Source organism: Populus euphratica, unplaced genomic scaffold (genome assembly GCF_000495115.2).
Source record: "Populus euphratica unplaced genomic scaffold, PopEup_1.0 scaffold56.1, whole genome shotgun sequence".
NCBI lineage: Eukaryota > Viridiplantae > Streptophyta > Magnoliopsida > Malpighiales > Salicaceae > Populus > Populus euphratica.
In genome coordinates, this window is record NW_011499930.1 from 855476 (window position 1) to 874506 (window position 19031).

General features: G+C 29.9%; 2 protein-coding genes across 4 annotated transcripts; one reads left to right on the top strand and one right to left on the bottom strand.

Moving 5' to 3' along the window:
- The first annotated feature begins 248 nt into the window (after positions 1 to 248).
- On the top strand, positions 249 to 7436 carry LOC105136003 (uncharacterized). Its single transcript, XM_011041138.1, has 6 exons — positions 249 to 585; positions 698 to 774; positions 869 to 905; positions 6470 to 6680; positions 6776 to 7187; positions 7293 to 7436. Exons 1-6 carry the CDS (start codon positions 249 to 251, stop codon positions 7434 to 7436), a joined length of 1218 nt encoding a protein of 405 aa, XP_011039440.1.
- A 3148-nt stretch (positions 7437 to 10584) lies between these two features.
- Positions 10585 to 14930, bottom strand: LOC105135997 (uncharacterized). 3 transcript variants are annotated; one of them, XM_011041132.1, is made up of 5 exons: positions 14808 to 14930; positions 14566 to 14724; positions 12163 to 13481; positions 11045 to 12028; positions 10585 to 10933 (listed from the first exon to the last, which is right to left on the bottom strand). In XM_011041132.1, exons 3-5 carry the CDS (start codon positions 13351 to 13353, stop codon positions 10895 to 10897), a joined length of 2214 nt encoding a protein of 737 aa, XP_011039434.1. In that variant the 5' UTR covers positions 13354 to 13481; positions 14566 to 14724; positions 14808 to 14930; the 3' UTR covers positions 10585 to 10894. The 3 variants fall into 3 exon arrangements, with proteins under 3 accessions (XP_011039434.1, XP_011039433.1, XP_011039432.1); XM_011041131.1 differs by having other exon boundaries at positions 14802 to 14930; XM_011041130.1 differs by having other exon boundaries at positions 14566 to 14930.
- Between the last annotated feature and the right edge of the window lie 4101 nt (positions 14931 to 19031).

Genomic DNA, 19031 nt, shown 5'->3' on the forward strand with positions numbered 1-19031 from the left:
GCCAAAAGGACATGCCAGCATTTGAGACTTAGGTTTTTCCAGTTGAGATCTCAATTTCAACCCTGGTAACCCAAAAATACTGGGCCCTGAGTTAAAAAAAACGAAGACTACAGCAATGCAGCTACTAATACTATCATCCCAGTTTTGACATTCCATGCAATTAAAAATGCATGCATGCCTAAGCTTGCGTTTAACTCCCTTCTCTTTTAAAAGAACAGCAGCTTCAGACATACAGGAGACAATTAGCTATGGAAGAAGGACTAGAGATACTTGATCAAGAAAAGATTGATGGTTGGGAGGGCCAAGCTGAAAACATTTTCTTACTGTCGTCCCAAAAGTGCTCATCCTACGACTTGAATGAAGAAGCAACCAGCGCGGAGGATAATGGCACCGCTGAAGCTAGTAATACTGATGGCGACAAGAGAACAGAAGGGAATTCTGCTAATAATGCTACATCTGCAGAGAGAAATGGACTCAGGCCTACAGTTAGGCAATATGTTAGATCAAAAGTGCCTCGGCTACGATGGACTCCTGATCTCCATCTCTCTTTTGTGCATGCTGTTGAAAGGCTTGGTGGACAAGAGAGTAAGTTAAAATTGATAGAAATTTATAATGGTCAATATTGGATCAGAATACTTTGATAAGAACCATTGTATATTTCACTTTACATCCTTACAACTTCTTTGAATTGGTGAAGAAGCAACTCCCAAGTTAGTTTTTCAGTTAATGAATGTGAGGGAGCTTAGCATTGCCCATGTAAAGAGCCATCTACAGGTACTTGCAATAACCACTGTTTTACCTTGTGTACTAGTGAATCTTGATTTGCCATTGTTCGTTTTCCTTATTCTTTTCTCATTGTTCATATTAGAGGTACCGAAGTAAGAAGCTTGATGAGGCCGGACAAGGTGATATTTTCTTTCTTACTTTGGTTTTTTCATTAGTTAGGGGATTGGGTCCAGTATTGTCAATCAATTTTATTTTGATGAAAGACGAGAAATCTTATTAAGCTGGTCATCTGGTGGATGGAAAACCATCAAAACAAGTGAAAGAAGCCAAGGAGCTAAAAATAAAGTAACATGTCTGAGAGTTAATGGCGCTGGTTACTCCAAGTAGTAATAAACTCCTAATTCCTTAACATATCCATATCAATATAGCTCAACCTATTAACCTATTAACCTATTATTGAGGGAATAGATCTAAGCTGTTATGTCTATTACTCCAGGTAATAACACACTCTTTTTTCCTTAACGTATCCACAGTGTAGGTGAACCTATTATTGAAGAAATGTTGTTTCTCTATGAAAGAATAGTCAAAGAATTAATGAAGAATTTATTTCTAGCTTATCAAATGAGCCAGACTATTCTATAGAAAAATCCTTTCCACAGTATCGTTTGCTGAAATTTACCATAAACCAAACCTTGCTACTAGTGAAAAAGATCGGATTGAGGAATACCTCTTGAAAGACCCCACCAATTTGTATTTTATTACAAAAATCCCCAAGAAAAAAATTTGAAAAAGTATATGAATTGTAGTGTCTGAACGAGATTATGAAAGGTATATAAGTCTTCCTGCATTGCCATAATTTTATTTAAGCTAAAAAAGAATTAAAAAAATAATTCTTTTCCACCATATAACACTCTTATTGTAAATGGCTAACCATAGAACTTCTAAATTTATGGAGGAAAAACACTCTTCTAATTAATGGTTGAGATGCATAGTCTTAAATCTGAATATAAGAGTCGGTCTACGATGATAAAGCATGACTTGATTGTGTAAAATAGCTTGTTATCTAAAGTTTAAATTAACCTTCTTATCTTCATGTTTGTGCAAATGAATATGATTAATGAAATCCATTAAACTGTCAAGTTGACTTATATAACAACTTTTAATATTTTAGTTCCATTAATAATTTCATTACCAACAACCAACATATCATAAAATTTTATACTATCCTTAATATCATTTTTTTAGTAGATAATTCGTAAAGCTAGGAATAAAGCTCAGACAAAGACTTTACACCAACCCAAACACCATCCCAAAACTAAATTAAGGCAACATTTCCTATTGAAAATCTATAGCAATCTCTTAAAACAACTGAATTTTGATCACTAGAGTTATTAGTGGAGTAAATACCTGACCAAATAGGATATAAACATTTTTTTTTTAAATCAATCATTCTTAAACTTTGGTTTATACTTTCTTTTTTATATATAAATTCTTCCAATCCTTTTGAATTCCTGGACCTTAATCTCTAAAGCTATTTGAGTATGAGAGCTTTATTTTTTACAATAATTGACCTGATTCTAAGCCATCTCTTTAAAATAGGTTAAAAAGAAGAAGAAAACTAAACAAGACTAGAAAAATAATAAAATACTTCTAAATAAAAATGGAAAAATAATTCTAGAAACCCAGGAAACTAATACAAATCTTATTCAGTAGCTTTTAAATCTTATCGCAAGGCTTTATCGATATATGATCGCTATAAAATTTTAACCATTTATAAGCAAGGCTTTATCGATATATGATCGCTATGAAATTTTAACAATTTATAAAATAAGGCTTTTAGAATCTTCTAGAAATATTTTAGCCTGATACAACTGTTGGATAAAAAATTATACTTGTTAAAGTAAAACTCTGCATTAAAAAATATAAGCCTAAAACCACCTCTAATATCTTTAATTGACAAAAAAACCTTATCAAGATAATCCCAGTTGGTGCCACCTATATTGTCATTGTTGAAAACAAATCCTTGCTAAATAAGAATTTCATAAATAGTAAGGAAACAAAAAGCAAAATTTATATAATAATTTTTAGCCTAACTTTAAACATGTTATTCTCTTTCTTCTAGATGAATTAATGAGTCTACTATATATAGATGGAAAGCATGCAATGCCTAATTTTCAACTCAACTATAATTTTGTAAAAATTCTACCTATAACTATGTTATTCTCTTTCTTCTAGATGAATTAGTGAGTCTCATATATAGATGGAAAGCATGCAATGTCTAGTTTTCAACCCAATTATAATTTTGTAAAAATTCTACCTATAACTTCATATATAACTAAAACAATACATAAAGGACTATTTTAAAAGATTTGCAAACTGTTAATCCAAATATCCAGAATCACTTAATCAATTTCTCCTAGATATTCTTAGTTTCATACCTGTAATAGGCTTAATTGGTACCTTTAATGGATTATTTTGTGACAATTGCTGACTCACATCATTTTCCTTCTTTATAAAAAAATTCGGCTTGTAATCATCACCTTACTTGAATGTTGACTCGATTTTGGAAGACATATTAGACTAATTTTGTAATTTTAAACTTTTTTTTCTTTTTTTTATATAAATTTTAAATAACTAGATCGCAAATAATCTTTTTTTTCTTTTTTATAAAGGTCTATTTTAAAAGATTTGCAAACTGTTAATCCAAATATCCAGAATCACTTAATCAATTTCTCCTAGATATTCTTAGTTTCATACCTATAATAGGCTTTATTGGTACCTTTAATGGATTATTTGGTGACAATTGCTGACTCACATCATTTTCCTTCTTTATAAAAAAATTCAGCTTCTAATCATCGCCTTACTTGAATGTTGACTCGATTTTGGAAGACATATTAAACTAATTTTGCAATTTTAAACTTTTTTTTCTTTTTTTTTATATAAATTTTAAATAACTAGATCACAAATAATTTTTTTTTTCTTTTTACTTTTTCCACGACTAGATTCTAGATGACAACAACAATAAAATAACATGAAACCTAAAAGATAAAGAGATATAATCTAATTTTAGATTTTTTTTTTATACTAACTAATGTGAACCTCATGGATATAAAAAATAAAAACCTATAGTCAAATTAACCCTTCTAAATAAAGATAAATTCAGGCTTATGATTGAGTTTGACACAATAACAACTTGTACTGAGATATGAAGACTATAAAAATTAAACCCCTTCCCAATACTTATGAAGATACATGAACAAGTAGTATGGAAGACACTACAAAGAATTGAAATTTTTCTTATAAGTCAGAATAGTTCATTAAAGAACCAAATTAAGAGAATTTCCTTTCTCACACACATTAGATTATTATGAAATCAAGTTTAGTAAAATAAAACCTAAATAGAAGATAAATAACTATATTTATAAAATGAAAAAACATCATAAACAATGGTAAAAAAATAATAAAAGAGTTCTAAATAAAAGAGAAAAGAGAATCTTAAATCAATTAGGAAACTAATATAAATTGCTATGAAATCTCTATCCTATATAAAACTAGGGCTTTAGAATCTTTTTTTAAAAAAATAGCCCTATTTAAAAACTGAATAAAAAAATTATGCTTGTTAAAGTAAAATGTTGTATTAGAAAATATAATTCCAAAACTACCTTTAATGTCCTTAGATAATAAGGAAACTTTGTCAATAAAAAAATTCACAAAAAAAAAGAAACACAAATTACTGATATGAAAATCTTTACCAAAATAATTCCAGTTATTGCCACATGTATTGCATTTATAGAAAAAGAATCCTTACTAAATAAAAAAATCCACAAATCATAAGAAAACAAATAGAAAAACCTATATAATAACTTTTGACTTTACTTCAAACATGTTATTTTTTTTTTCTGGATGAATTAATAAGTCTACCATATATAAATAAAAACTTGTGATGTCTAGTTTTCAGCTGAACTAGAATCCTAGAAAATTCTACTTGTAGCACTAGATATGACATTAACAATACATAAAAATTAAATTTGGTAAATTTGAAACTTGTTAATCTAAATATCCATAATCAATCCAATTAATTCATCTTAAATATTTTTAATTTCAAATGTCTGTAACAATAATAACCACTATTTATTTTAGCAATGCTCAGGTGCATTTGAATCTTCCATTATAAATTAGGGAATATGAAAGCAAAGCATAATTCAATAACCTTATACCATATAATCCTTTTGTTTTAAGCTAAGTAATAACCATATACCCTAATAACAGCCTAATCAAATCCCTTCCCACATGACAACAAAAAATGCATGTCTATTTATCATAATTTTCAATCAAACTAAGAAAGACTCTTTGTTCAACATAATTAGAGTACTTTATGACCATGACCTTGATATTGCCTATTCCATAAACTTCTTACGAGAGAATCAAAATAGCAAGCCAATTTGGTTTCAACAATCATGTAAATATCAACACCATAATTAATAATTGCTTCCCTAATTATTCTATGTTTTGACTTAGATTTCATGCCATACGCATTCTAAAATAAGATCATCATACAATACAAAAATAAATCTTGACCTGAAAATTGTCAATCACTTACTAAAAAAAGTTTATCTCTATCACTAAGAACAATTATAAATTATGATTGTAATAAATAATTATATATCCAGAAAAGATTTTCTAATCCAGAATTGTTTTGATTTTTGTTGTAGATCATTAATCAATCAAGTCCTTAATGAGTTATGACATGTACTAGTTGTGGTGGTTCGAAGAGAACTTAAAAATGTCCCATCATTTCTAGATATTAAAAATAAAAATAAAAACCTTGATGAGCTACATTGTATGACACATCCATCTTGATAGTTGTATTGAGGTGAATGAAACTAATGATGGGGTGGCTTGATGATGGTAATTAAAAGTCAGGATTTTTCTTCTTCTCATTTCTTTTATAAGGAAGAGAAGAATTCGGGAAACAAGATTATCTGTGAACTTTTAGGACTGTGTGTGGAGAATATTTCGAAGGAAAATAATTGTTTAACAGGATCACGGCAGGCTAGTTATGAACAGTTGAAGAATTTGGTGTGTAACATTTACACTAAATTTCATTTTTTTATATAAAAAAAGAAACATATTGGAATTTATTGTCGTTTGTAAGAAAATATAATACCACTTAGTAGTTCCATACCATCCCTTTGTAGCTCTATAATGCCTTTTGTAACCCTATACCTTTCGGAATATAAATCACTTGCACCTAATTTTACAAAAATATAGTAGTTCCATACCATCCCTTTGTAGCTATATACCTTTCAGAATTCCATATAAATCACTTACACCTAATTTTACAAAAAGAATACAATACGAATATACTTTTATTTATATAAAATATACTACCATTTTGTTAGTCTATACTGTATTTTTGTAACAGCGGGCTATAGTGCTGCATGCTACTAATCATTGTATTATTTCATATCCCTGTTAAATCAACCTAAATTTGATGAATATCTTGAATTAGAAGTAAACTGTTATGCTCATGATCACACGGTTTAAATATCCTGTTATTTGGTTGCTTAGTTAGATGTGTACGTAGTTGTGATAAGAACTGTTTTATCGTCTCGATCTTGTTAAATTGTTTCACCTGCGGGCTGCCATTGATGTAACCTTCGTACGTAATTTTGAAGGTATTTAAGCCAAACATACATTAATGAAACATTAAACCCTTCCTTTTCTTTTTCTTTTTTCACAGTGCTATGCCAAACATACAGATCAAAGCCAGGAAAAGATTACGTTCAGAGCAAGTTCCACCAAATTTCATCAGCCTGTCCTCAACAATGCTTCAGAATGGGGAGTGGTGGAGTTATTTTAGCCAGAAATTCTGCAGAGCATACTTTTGGTCACAGTCTTCTGCACTCTTCCCTCTTCCAAAGACCACCAAGTAACAAAACCAGGCTCTCAAGGTGAAGTTCTTGTTGTACTAAAGTCTATTATGGAGTTTCCTATCCCATTAAGTTCAATAATAAGAATGCTTGACATTTTCTGGTCAAAATTACAGGTACCAACAATGGGAAATTGGTGCGCATGAAGTAACAAGGCAAAATAATTTGGCAAGAAAGGATCTTGGACAAGGAATTGAAACAGCAATCGACATAAGGCCAATAAGGCCAGTCAGATTGCTTGAAGAACGGCGGTGGCATCCACTCGAAATGGCTAAAAATCGCTGCGAAATTATCAGAAATAATCCAACCAGTGTCACCTGCACTAATAGTTGCTCCCTCTCCCCACCTCAGGCACATCTAAATAGTTCATCTCCACGGTTGTTCGAGACAAGAAACAGCTACCGGAAGCCATCTGCAGTCAACTCTGGAAATGACGTAAAGATAAAGCAATCCTTAGTCAATTCGTCTCTTTCTACTGGCGATTTTAATTGTTTTAAATCCGAGTTTGAGCCCCCATTTCGGCTTGAGGTATTATCTCGAATTTAGAGTTATTGTTTGGGGCCATATTTAAAACCTTCTGTTCCTTTTATTTTGTGATTTTTTTTCCTTCTAATGTTCTTGATTTGCATGCAGCTGAATAATGATAAATTGTTGAATGACAAGGAATGGCCGCCTGATCTGCAACTGAGACTGAGCCAAAGAGTTGGAATCAATGACCATGAGACTCAGTGTAGAAGCACACAGAAAATAATTAGCACCAAGCTTTCACTTTCTTAAAGGTCATATTGCAGTCAGGAAATTTTTATATAGAAACCTAGTCTACACAACACTCTTGCTTGGCCATATTAAGCCTGAGTACTTAAGGATATCTGTATGTAGAGAAATTCATATGCATGACTAGTGCAGATCTTTCCAAGTACTTGTCATTTTGGAGTCACATAAGCATTAGCAGAGTTTATTTATTTATTTAATTTGTTTTGATGTATATATATAATCATCTTATTTAAAACTAAATCAGAATTGAATTCCCCATAATTTAAATTTAATTAATAACTCATTATAATTTTTATATATGGAACAAAATATTATATTATAAAATTGAATTCAATCAATTACACTCTTTTGAAAAACATGTAAAAATAAATTGAATTAAAAATCTTAACTATTACTCATAATTTATAATCACATGGCACACCTTGTCTCCTCTGGGAATAATTGAACTTTGTGATAGAAGGATTAATTCCAATTAATCATAAATATAACCTCTCAATCAATATTTATCCTTTTTGTTACTATTTAGGATAAATTCTTTTTTTTTTCTTTTACCATTCTAGCCAGCAAGTTTAGATTATTTTGAGAAATTAGTTAGATTTTTTCTATTTTATTTGTCATTTAATTCATGGATTAAAGTATTCAACAAGGAGTGATCAAATGATAATTAATGACATATAAATGCATAAATGATAGTGGAAGACATATAATTCAACCTCATTTTCGTGTGGTAGTTTGAATTATTATATAGTAGAATAAGTTTTTGAGTTATTAAATCTTTCGTGAGGATAAAAAAGAGTTTGAATTGTATTTCGATTATATCAATGCCTATAGTTAAAATTCTTTTTACTTTTTCAAATATAAAACAAAGTAACTAATGAATAAAGTAATTTCCCACAAAATAAAACTATAATAGACTTCAAGCTGGATAGTTTCCATCAGTAACAGGATAAAAATTGGTTCTCGTATTTTTTTTTTTTGATAAGTATGTTGTTAATAAGAAATACATAAACAAACAAATAAATTAAAATATTAACATATACTAAAATGCCTTAACATTAATTCACTTTAGAAATGATCAATAAAATATTTTCACCTTTTTCAATTTGGTCCTCAAGTTTTTTTTTTGTTCAAACTTATTTTTTTTTTATATTACATAAACAAACAAATAAATTAAAATATTTTCACCTTATTTGGTCCTCAAGTTTTTTTTTAGTTCAAACTTTTTTTTTTATACTTCAATATTAGGTTTAATGGGTATTAAACTTTATAATTTGTTTTAATTTACTTTCTGTAGAGTTATTTTGGTCTTAAGATCCAAGTTGACTAGAGTTATTTATTTATTTATTTTATTAATTTTTTTCTCAACTTCATCATTCAACATTAGGTTGATTAAGAATAGGTTTCATACTTTTTTCCATTTGTTTTCAAGTTTTACAGGTTACCTTGATTGACTTAAGTTTTTATTTTTCCTTCTATAACTAAATATTTTCTTTTTCAATTTCATCTTTTAATATCGGATTAATTGAAATTTTGACTTTATAATTTTTTTATTATTTTCTTTCAATGAAGTTATATTGGTCTCATAACCAAGTTTTGACATGTTAATCCAGGTTGACTCGAAATATTAACCAAGTTTTGACATGTTAATCCAGGTTTACTCGAAATATTGTTTTTTTTCAATTTAATCCTTCAATATTGGGTTGATTGAGAATTGAGATTTATAATTTTTTTTTTATGTGTTTATCATGATCTTATGATTTAGGTCATGAATTAGCCTAGTTACCACTAGGTTTTGTTTTGTTTTTTAATTTTATCATTCAATATTGATTGACTGAGATTTCATAATTTATTTTAATATGCTTTCTATTAGGTTATTCAAGCCTTATAACTTGGGTAATAAGTTTGGTCAGTTAACTCGATTTATTTTTTATGTTCTTTTTTAATTGTTTTTTTAATTTTATTTAACATTAGATTGATTAGAATTCATCTTCATAATTTGTTTTAGTTTTTTTTCTATAAGGTTATCTCGATCTTATGATTAACCTTTGACAAGTTAACCTGGATTGACTTAACTCATTATTCTAATTAGATTTTCTTTTCAATTTCATCATTTAATATTTGATTGATTAATAATTGAGTTTAATAATTTTTTATTTTCTTTCTAAAGATTTATCAGGGTCTCATGAGCTTAGTTGGAGATTTGATATACTAACTTAAATTGATTCGAGTAAATCTAATTTGATTTAATATGTTGTTGTCTTAATTTTTTTTTAATATTGTCTTAACTTAAAAGGTACATCATTAAAAAAAAAAAAGAAATATGTTGTTGTCTTAATTTTTTTTTAATATTGTCTTAACTTAAAAGGTACATCATTAAAAAAAAAAAAGATATTAAAAGTTCCTATGTATAGAAATAATCTTTTTTCTTGAAGTTGGAATTTTGAAACTATAAAATATAATATTTTATTTCATCAATTGTTGAAGCTGAGGATTTTAGAGGTTTGGATTGATTATGTCAAACAATGTGTTTCTGAAAAAAAAATGAACATAATATTTTATTCAATCTAACCGATCCTGTTTAAATTTTATGTAAATATTTTACATGCCTTATTCTATGGTAAAAATAGCTTGCTATGATTAGCTGAGGCCGGAAATATCATTAAATTAAGCCTAGAATATACATATTATTCATTTATTTGTTTATATATCCCTAGATATTTTTAGATTTTATATTTGTTTCTATATTTTTTTATAGTTTTCTTATGTTCCCTTTCATTTTCAAAATAGATTGGTTGAGTATTTATTTAAAAATTATATGTCGTTTTCAGAATAATTTTTAACAGATAATAATTCAGAATTATTTTCTTTCTTTGCAAGAAACAAAGAAACAGCAACATCTCAAACTCTCTCTCTCTTTTTATTTTTCTTACAAAATCCTAATTAATTTAGTTTATGGCTGCATCATTTATTGAATTAATTTTTTCATTCCCATTCAAATATAACATTGCAAATCTCCTCACTAAATGTTGTTTAAATTGTTTTTAGCTTAACGATCTAACGGATTGTTTTTAGCTTAACGATTTAATTGATGACTTTTATAATTCAAACAGATTAAATTTATAATATCATTGTGTTTCATCAACCAAAACGATAAAAAGAAAACAGAAGCTTAAACTGTAAACCAGCGGTACAAGAAATATAATGGCTTATCAGCCAATCACCTCACCCCTGGATGAATGGGAGCAGGCGTATCAAAAGGAGGGTTATGAAACTTAGAAACCTTAACAAAAAACTGACTGCCGAATTCCGTCAACCTACCATAGGAGGGTTGAACAATTGAAGCATGATCTTCCAAAAAAAAATGTCGGCTGGAAGAATTCAATCGCCTTTGAGGATATCCGAGGGAAAGAATCCAAACAAAACAGTAAATTGTTAAAAAAAATTCAAAGAGCCCTGCATCTCTAACTCTTGGAGTGTTCAGAAGCATGAGGAATTAATTCCTGTAAGAGAAAAAATACTGTTAAAATCTTCCATAACTTAACATGAAACCTTCTTTCTTGGAAAAGCAAAAAAATAATAAAAAAAAAGAATCTTGAGAGGAATGTCATTACCTCAGAATATCGTACATGATCGTTATGCAAATAAGATGATTTAACAATGGTTTCCCATTTGGTATTAGTAGATGACATCTTAGGATCATGCCCTTTTCTCTGGAAACTGGTTCCCTGATACAAATGCGAAGGTGGCTTTTGTGAAGACATTGAAGGCAGAGTTCGCCAGAGCCAAGATTCAGATGGTGTTTTTGGTAGAATTGGAGGAAGAGGAGTCTGTACTATACTGTTTTTCACATTTCCTTGATCATCTTCTATTGAAATCTGTTCACCATCAGAATTAACATTTCCATCAGTGGTTGCACCTATACACACCAAAGCTTTAGATTGGTCGTCCATCATGTTTGCTTTATCTGAGAGAGAAGCTGAATCAGCATCTGCAGACCCGAAGACCTTATTTTCCAGTTCACTCTCTCCTTCCAGAAAATTTAGGCATTCTGCATCTTGAAAAGAGGATTCTTCAGCAGCAGCTTCTTTTATTTCTCTGCTTTTCAACGGTGCCTTGAAGTCTCGTTTTGCAGAGTCCACATACTCATTAATATTTGAAGAACGAGAATCTGGGAATAATATTCCTGCCTTATGTACAGTATCTACATACAATGTCTTCTCAACAATAGGGCTTGCTGGGCGAGACCATCGTTTAGACCCATAATAGGATGATAGTTCTTGAGACTTGCTAATGCCCTTGTACAGATTCACCGTACTGGCTCTCAAATCTTCAGCCTCTTTAGGAATGCCAAGAAATCCCCTGCCACGAAAGGCAGGTTGAGGCGCTTCATTGCGATGAGGAGATACACACCCAGCACGTCTAAAAGGAGATGTGCCAGCTGAGCGCCTAAAAGGAGATGTCCGACTCATTGTTTGACGGTCACTTCCATAGATGAACCGATTGGATGAACAGGACAGCTTGTTCTCAAACTCCAGCAGCTTAGGAGATTGCCGCCCACTATCTTGTTTTAGCTTATTAGCAGCATCTTTAAAGTGCTGAAAAGAATTAACCCCGATGATGCAAATATTTTAGCATTATAAAACAACTTCCATTGTTATAACAGAAACATTTGACACTAGCCGAAGGACAAATGATCAAGGGAAAAGGAAAAAATGAGTACTATACTAACCTTTTTCACAGTTTGACTATAAGATCTGTTATGAGCAGCTCTGCTCAGTTTTTCAACATCATTGGTAGAAGACATGGAAGCCTGAGTCCCAAGTTTCAACCCAGGAATGGGATTTAAGAGACCCAACGAATTCTTAATGCATAAACGAGGAAACCAACCACAGGCTTTAGTTGATATATCGCCAGAATTTTCATACCCATCACATTCATCTTCGCTTTCTTTCTCTTCTATATCCTGGCCGTAATGTGGGATAATTAAAGACTGAGATTTAATGGGAGGTGGTGTCCTATTCTCATGAACCACCTTTGTAATTTGTCTTGATTGTTCAATTACAATAGGTTGCTTTCTTGAAGAATAATGAGCTGGCTCTACGGCCATTGCCTTGGCTGCAGGTAAGAAGCGACTCATCATGAAATCTCGTGTTTGTTGATCCGTGGTGAAGGTTCCTGATGGCTTCACAAGCGGAACATCAAAGCCACTCAGACCAGTTGCACTACAGTTCATGGAGATTGAATCTGTTGGAGACAACGTCTGAAGTGCATCTGAGTAAACATCATCATCATTGTCTGAATCCAAACCTGCTTTCTCATTTGCTCCCTCTCCAGAGCAATTCAATTTATTTACTTTCTCATTGGATGAATATGCTTTAATTTTGGGCATGGACACGCTTTGATCTTTGGGTTTTGATTCATTGTGGTGCTTTACAAGATCCAACACCCTTCTAGGAGGATTCCTTTGAGTGACAGATACATCCTTGGGGGCTTTAGGCTCAGGCTTTTCCTTATGGTGCTTCACAACATGCATTACCTTTCTGGAAGAAATCCGTGGTGTAACAGAGGCCTCCTTGTTGGGGCCTTTAGACTCACGCTTTCCTTTATGGTGCCTTAAAATATCCAACGACCTTCTAGGAGGAACATTAGGAGTAACAGAAGCCTCCTCAGGGACTTCAGGCGTCTCCAAAGAATTATCCTTAGCTTTACCAGGGATCTGTTCCCAGTGGAAAGGAACTGCAACTGGTTCAGTTACTTGGTCCAAACTCGCATCTGGTTTATACAGAGGAAGGGTATGGCGTTTATTGAACCGGGAATTCTCAAGTTTCTTCGTTTTGGCTCCATCTGAAGTTGTTGCTATATTGGAGAATCGCCTCACTGATAGGAGTGGCGCATTTAAATTCAATTTCCTCTGCTCCATCACTTCTCACAACCAAACAAATTCTATCAGCTCACTCTTCGATGAAAGCTCACCAATCAAGAAAATGTGATTGCCGATGAGAAAGAACCGCAGGTGCAACCGTGGCAAATCCCTCTAAAATCCCAGCTCTAGGAAATGAATTGAAAATAAACTGAATTACAGGTAGTAGAATTGTCCAAGCATATTGATAGCTTATAACTCATAAACTTTATTTCTTCAATTATGATATGAGAGAAATCTTGGTTTTTTTTTTTTATAAAAAAAATAGCACAATAAAGAAAATTGATATGAGAGAAATCTTGGTTTTTTTTTATTAAAAAAAATAGCACATTAAAGAAATTTTTTTAGCAAAATAACACCATTTAAGAAAAAAAATCAGTCAAATAAATATCACATTTGAAAACGCGAAATATATCTATTTTAAGAGTGCATTGCATCCTTCTCAAAGAGTTGAAGGGTGGAGAATTTCTTTTGTTTATTTGCGAAACCAAGTGGACTCAAGACTGGCTATGTGTTATGCCTATCAGAATAGAACAACATGCATGTCCCCCAAATTAAAAAAGAAAGAAAATAAACATTCATGAAAATGACCAGCTTGGCTCTATGCCCCACATTTATGCATGTTATAATATGCATTGCTTAGTTTGATATTACGTTTGAGAAACATGATATTAATTAACTAATACAAATTAAAAATATAATTTTTAAAAATATATTAATTGCCTAATTAGCCCTGGAAATCAAGAAAGAGCTACAAGTGCACATTCCAAAACCGCAAGTCATCATCATAACAAAACATGAAAAGCCAGAGCATTTACTGCTGTCTTAAACAAATTAAGAAAAGGAATGTGAAGATATTTATGCTCAGGAAATAAAAAATTGCAGGAATATTGGGATCTGTGAATCAATAACCTCATCGAACAAACTATCTTAAAGATAAGGAAAATCCATTTCTTGCTTCCTTTTTGTTCTTCAATTTCTCGAAGGAAAGTTTTGTCAAGTTCCAATTTTAAGCATACAGAATAAATTATCAAACTAGTACAGCCACACATAATTTCTAAGAAACAGTTAAAATGTCGTCCCCTCATGAATCTTCAACCAAGAACCAGCAAAAATCAATAAACTTCCAAAACCCAAGAAAGAAAGTAACTGTAATAGGTAAATTAAGCAAAGCTTAACACTGTTGAGCACAAAGAGATGCAAGGAACATACCTGAAAGGTCCAAAGATAAAGTTTTGGATCACAGTTGAAAGTTCAAGAGAAGAAAGCGCGAGAAAGATAGAAGCAGAGTAGAGAAGGACATTTAGCATATAAGAAGTGCATGAGGAGCTAAAGGAAGCGAGGTTGGTGCTCTTGCAAGAGAGGAGGATCCTAAAATGATGGCGATAATTTGGGGAATGAGTGGAAACGAAGAAAAGTAAGCAAAGAGCGAGAAAGAGAGAGCTCACTGCTACTTTGCTTTTGCTTTCTGTGTATTATACAGTGAGAGAGACACAACAAGGGCAGGATATATAATGGACAGCATGGAGAGAAGCTGACTGAGCAGACAGGGATAGCCCCCCTGTTACGTTTTTTTAGTCCCTCGCTCTTCTCCTTTCAATCGTTTGACCTTCAGCAATAATGTGCTTTATTCATTACCAAAAAATAATTGCATTATTCAATTATTAATGGCAGTCTATATATATATATATTAAATTTTTAAATCATTTTGATTAATCATGAGCTAGCTGAAAACCCGGTTTGAAAGGAATGTGAAAAACAGTATTCGGTTAGGTTTGAAAGGAATGTGAAAAACAGTATTAGGTTAATTTTTTTTTTTTAATTTTAGATTATTTTGATGTATTGATATTAAAAATAAAATATTATTTTAATATATTTTAAAAAGTAATTATTATCCTATTCTGAAATACTTAAATAAATAAATTTATAAATTAAAGTGTTCAAAAAAACACAAAAAAAAAACACTAACATATTAGAAAGATAACTTACATATTTAAAATTAATTTTTTAAGGCTGTTTGTTTTTATATTTTAAAAATATGTTAAAAAATAAATTTTTTATTTCTTTTATTTTTCACTTCAAAATTTTTTTTAAAGGTGCTTTCAAATCATTTTTATATTCTAATATCAAACATAATTTTTAAAAATTAAAAAATATATTAATTTAATATATTTCAAAACATAATATATTTTAAAAAATAATTATTATCACAAATCCTTAACTAAATAAATTTATAAATTAAAGTGTTCAAAAAAACACAAAAAAAAAACACTAACATATTAGAAAGATAACTTACATATTTAAAATTAATTTTTTAAAAAAAAACACTAACATATTAGAAAGATAGCTTATATATTTAAAATTAATTTTTTAAGGCTATTTGTTTTTATATTTTAAAAATATGTTAAAAAATAAATTTTTTATTTCTTTTATTTTTCACTTCAAAATTTTTTTTAAAGGTGCTTTCAAATCATTTTTATATTCTAATATCAAACATAATTTTTAAAAATTAAAAAATATATTAATTTAATATATTTTCAGACAAAATATATTTTAAAAAATAATTATTATTACCCTCCCAAAAACACCTGCCTGAGCATCTATTGCCAAGAAACATGAATCCTGTGCAATGCCAGGATCTTTCCGAATTTCTTAGCTTTGAATGGACTAACAGCATACCGCTGTGACCCAGAAAGAAAACAATTTTTTGGTTCAGTAAAATGTTCCGCGGTAGAAATTCCGGTATGATTTGAACGATTAAATCATTTCGAGAGGGAAACCGATTAAATCATTATGGGAGGGCGGCGTTGCAAAGGACAGACAGTTGAAAAGCTACGGTTGTTGAGCCAGCGGCTTTAAATTGGTCCCCCGTAGGAGGGGTGGGGTGGACCGACCTCTTTCGTTGACTATAGAACGCAGCATTTAATTAGTATTATTTTATATATATATAGAAAATATCATTACTAACATCATGCATGATTCAAAAATGGGTCTCTATTGTTAACATTAAATTCATGATAGCCAATGACTGCTAAGGATTATAATGAAGGGTTGTATTATGGCAATGACTGCTAAGGGTTATAACTATATATTCACCCTTATAAATATGTTTTGTGAACATTAACATACACAAAAAAAAAAACCACAGAAAATAAAAGAAAAGAAATGACTATAATAAGAAAACTTTCTGCCAATTCTGAGAAAAAATATTTTTGCAAAAAAGTATGTGTACAATGAATATTAAGTATGAATTTTTATTATTTAATGTGATTATACTTAGACTATTGATACAAAAAAAAATTTCTTTGTTGTTATTTCTTATTGCACTAGTATTAGAGCATGTTAGTACTTGTTTCCTACTCTAAATAACATATTTTACATGTTTATAACATATTTTTAAATAATTTTAGAAAAAAAGAGAATAGAAGTTTAGTGAGGTTGGAACATAAACTCTCAAATATATGCTTTAATTCAATGGATATATACTACTAGAATTTATAAGCATATGTGACGAATTGTGAACTACGTAAATACATTGCATCTATACTTGTTACTGTTTCTATTTTAATTTAACATGTTTTGAAAAATGTTACACACACACACACACACACATATATATATATATATAATCAATGTTAAGGATATGTATATATGTTTTAGGCAACGAATAATCCAGCCAAAAAATACCCATTTGCAAAAACTACTATAGCTAAATTTTCGTTGTAATTAATTCATTCAATATTTGTGATTCAATGAATATAAGAACAAGATATGAAGGGTGTTTATTTTATTATTTATATAAATAATTTTATTTGATATGGTTATGTTTTTATTTATTTATTTACACTTTAAAGAATAAATATTCTTCTGTGTAAGAAGCTTTAATTTGCTTCATAACATACATGAATCTTTTGGAGAATTAAATAAATATGAAAATAAAAATTTTAAGAATTAATCAAGGATGAGAGTATTTGATAAGTTCAAAGAATTATGTTATGAAAGAGCAATAAAAAAATAATTAACTATTTTTAAAATGCTATAACAAAATAAAATTTAGAAAAAAAAATATAAGCCTACTTGCAATTATTATGCCAACGATGGCACAAATAAATTTACTCATCACCTCTTAGGGTGATGTACTATTATCGTCCATATATACTTAGTTGTGTATCTTTTTAGTTGGTCGTAACTATTAAAACATAAACTTGACATGAATATTTTGAAATATTAGGATTGTGCTGCTAATGCTAATATATATATATATATATATATATATCATGATATGTTTTATTCTTAGATAATAGTTTTCCTTGATAAAAAGAAATAGGTGAAGACTTGTCTCTTTATAAAACTGGAGGCCTGATGCTTTTACTATGCAAATACAAATGTACTCACTTTTAAATGCTAGTAATTTAAGGGATGATGAATTAATTTTAAGTGTATCTATAATTATTTGTCCAAGTGGGATTAATATTTTCATTGATTTACCGATGAATCAATCTTATCTATGATGAACTAGTCATCATAACATTCATCATGATCATTTTAAAATAAAAAATAAAGTAATTATTGTTACTTCATAAGATGAAGAGGGGGTAAAAAATATAAATGAAACTCATACATAAGGAAAAATAGATTAAAAATATGGAAAGAGAGTTTGAATTTATGCTATTAAACCAAGTTTAAAAATTGATTGATTAGCTAAAAGGATGCAGGGCTACTGGGAATAAAAAGTTCGTTAAAACATAGCGAAAAACTGATAATAGTGTAAAAAAAATATAAGACTTGATTAAATGCTAAATGATACACATAACATGAAGAAATTGATTATAAGGACATATTTTCATCTATTGTAAGGTTTGCCTTGATAAAATTGATTCTAGTTATAGTAGCTAACTTGAAACTTGAATTACATCAAACTAATGTAAAGACTGCTTTTTTTAATAGAGAATTACAAGAAGAAGAAAATGGAACAAATTATAGGTTTTGTCGAGGATGGCTAAAAACACAATGTGAATAAGACTTTTAAAGTCAACTTATAATCTAAAACAATTTTTAAATAATGGTGTATTTAGTCTTCTTCGTGAATGTAACCATTTAGAAATGTACTTTTAACATATATTTAAAGAATTTTAAGATTTTTAATATATGGGGATGCAAGCAACATATGCATTGATTCCATTCTAGTTACAAGGCATAGGTCTCATCATAAGCTATGCTTTTTTCTTAGTTTGTAATCTTGTGTAACCAGTTATGCTTTGTTTTGAACAACTTTTTTTGTGCCTAGGGACTAATTTTTACATTATACTATTAAACAGTTTTATCGATGGATTAATTTAGTTGGTGTAAGACACACAATTCGTCGGTAATATTTTTATCGACAACATCATTGATGAAATCCGTCCGTTAGAATATTGATCATTGGTAATTCTCATTTTCATCACTATTTTTTCTATAAAAAAAAAAGCCACTGATGGTCTTATAAAAAAGGGAAGTGTGCCAAAAAACAATTTTCTGCTAGAACTTTACCAATGGAGTTATTCCATTTGTATTTTTAATGGTACATCACCAACGACAAATTCATCAGTGATTGTGGTGTGGACAGTAAATATTTTAGAACTCTATGTACAATATCGATGGACTTTATCCATCGGTAATATCAACAGTAAATCACCGAC

Bases quoted from the DNA above. Each gene is read 5' to 3' on its own strand.
- LOC105136003 (XM_011041138.1), top strand. From the start codon at position 249: ATGGAAGAAGGACTAGAGATACTTGATCAAGAAAAGATTGATGGTTGG. The intron at 775-868 runs GTACTTGCAATA...TGTTCATATTAG, and splicing joins ATGTAAAGAGCCATCTACAG to AGGTACCGAAGTAAGAAGCT. The intron at 6,681-6,775 runs GTGAAGTTCTTG...TCAAAATTACAG, and splicing joins AACAAAACCAGGCTCTCAAG to GTACCAACAATGGGAAATTG.
- LOC105135997 (XM_011041132.1), bottom strand. From the start codon at position 13,353: ATGGAGCAGAGGAAATTGAATTTAAATGCGCCACTCCTATCAGTGAGG. The intron at 12,029-12,162 runs GTTAGTATAGTA...AATTCTTTTCAG, and splicing joins ATAGTCAAACTGTGAAAAAG to CACTTTAAAGATGCTGCTAA. The intron at 10,934-11,044 runs GTAATGACATTC...TTTCTCTTACAG, and splicing joins ATCATGTACGATATTCTGAG to GAATTAATTCCTCATGCTTC.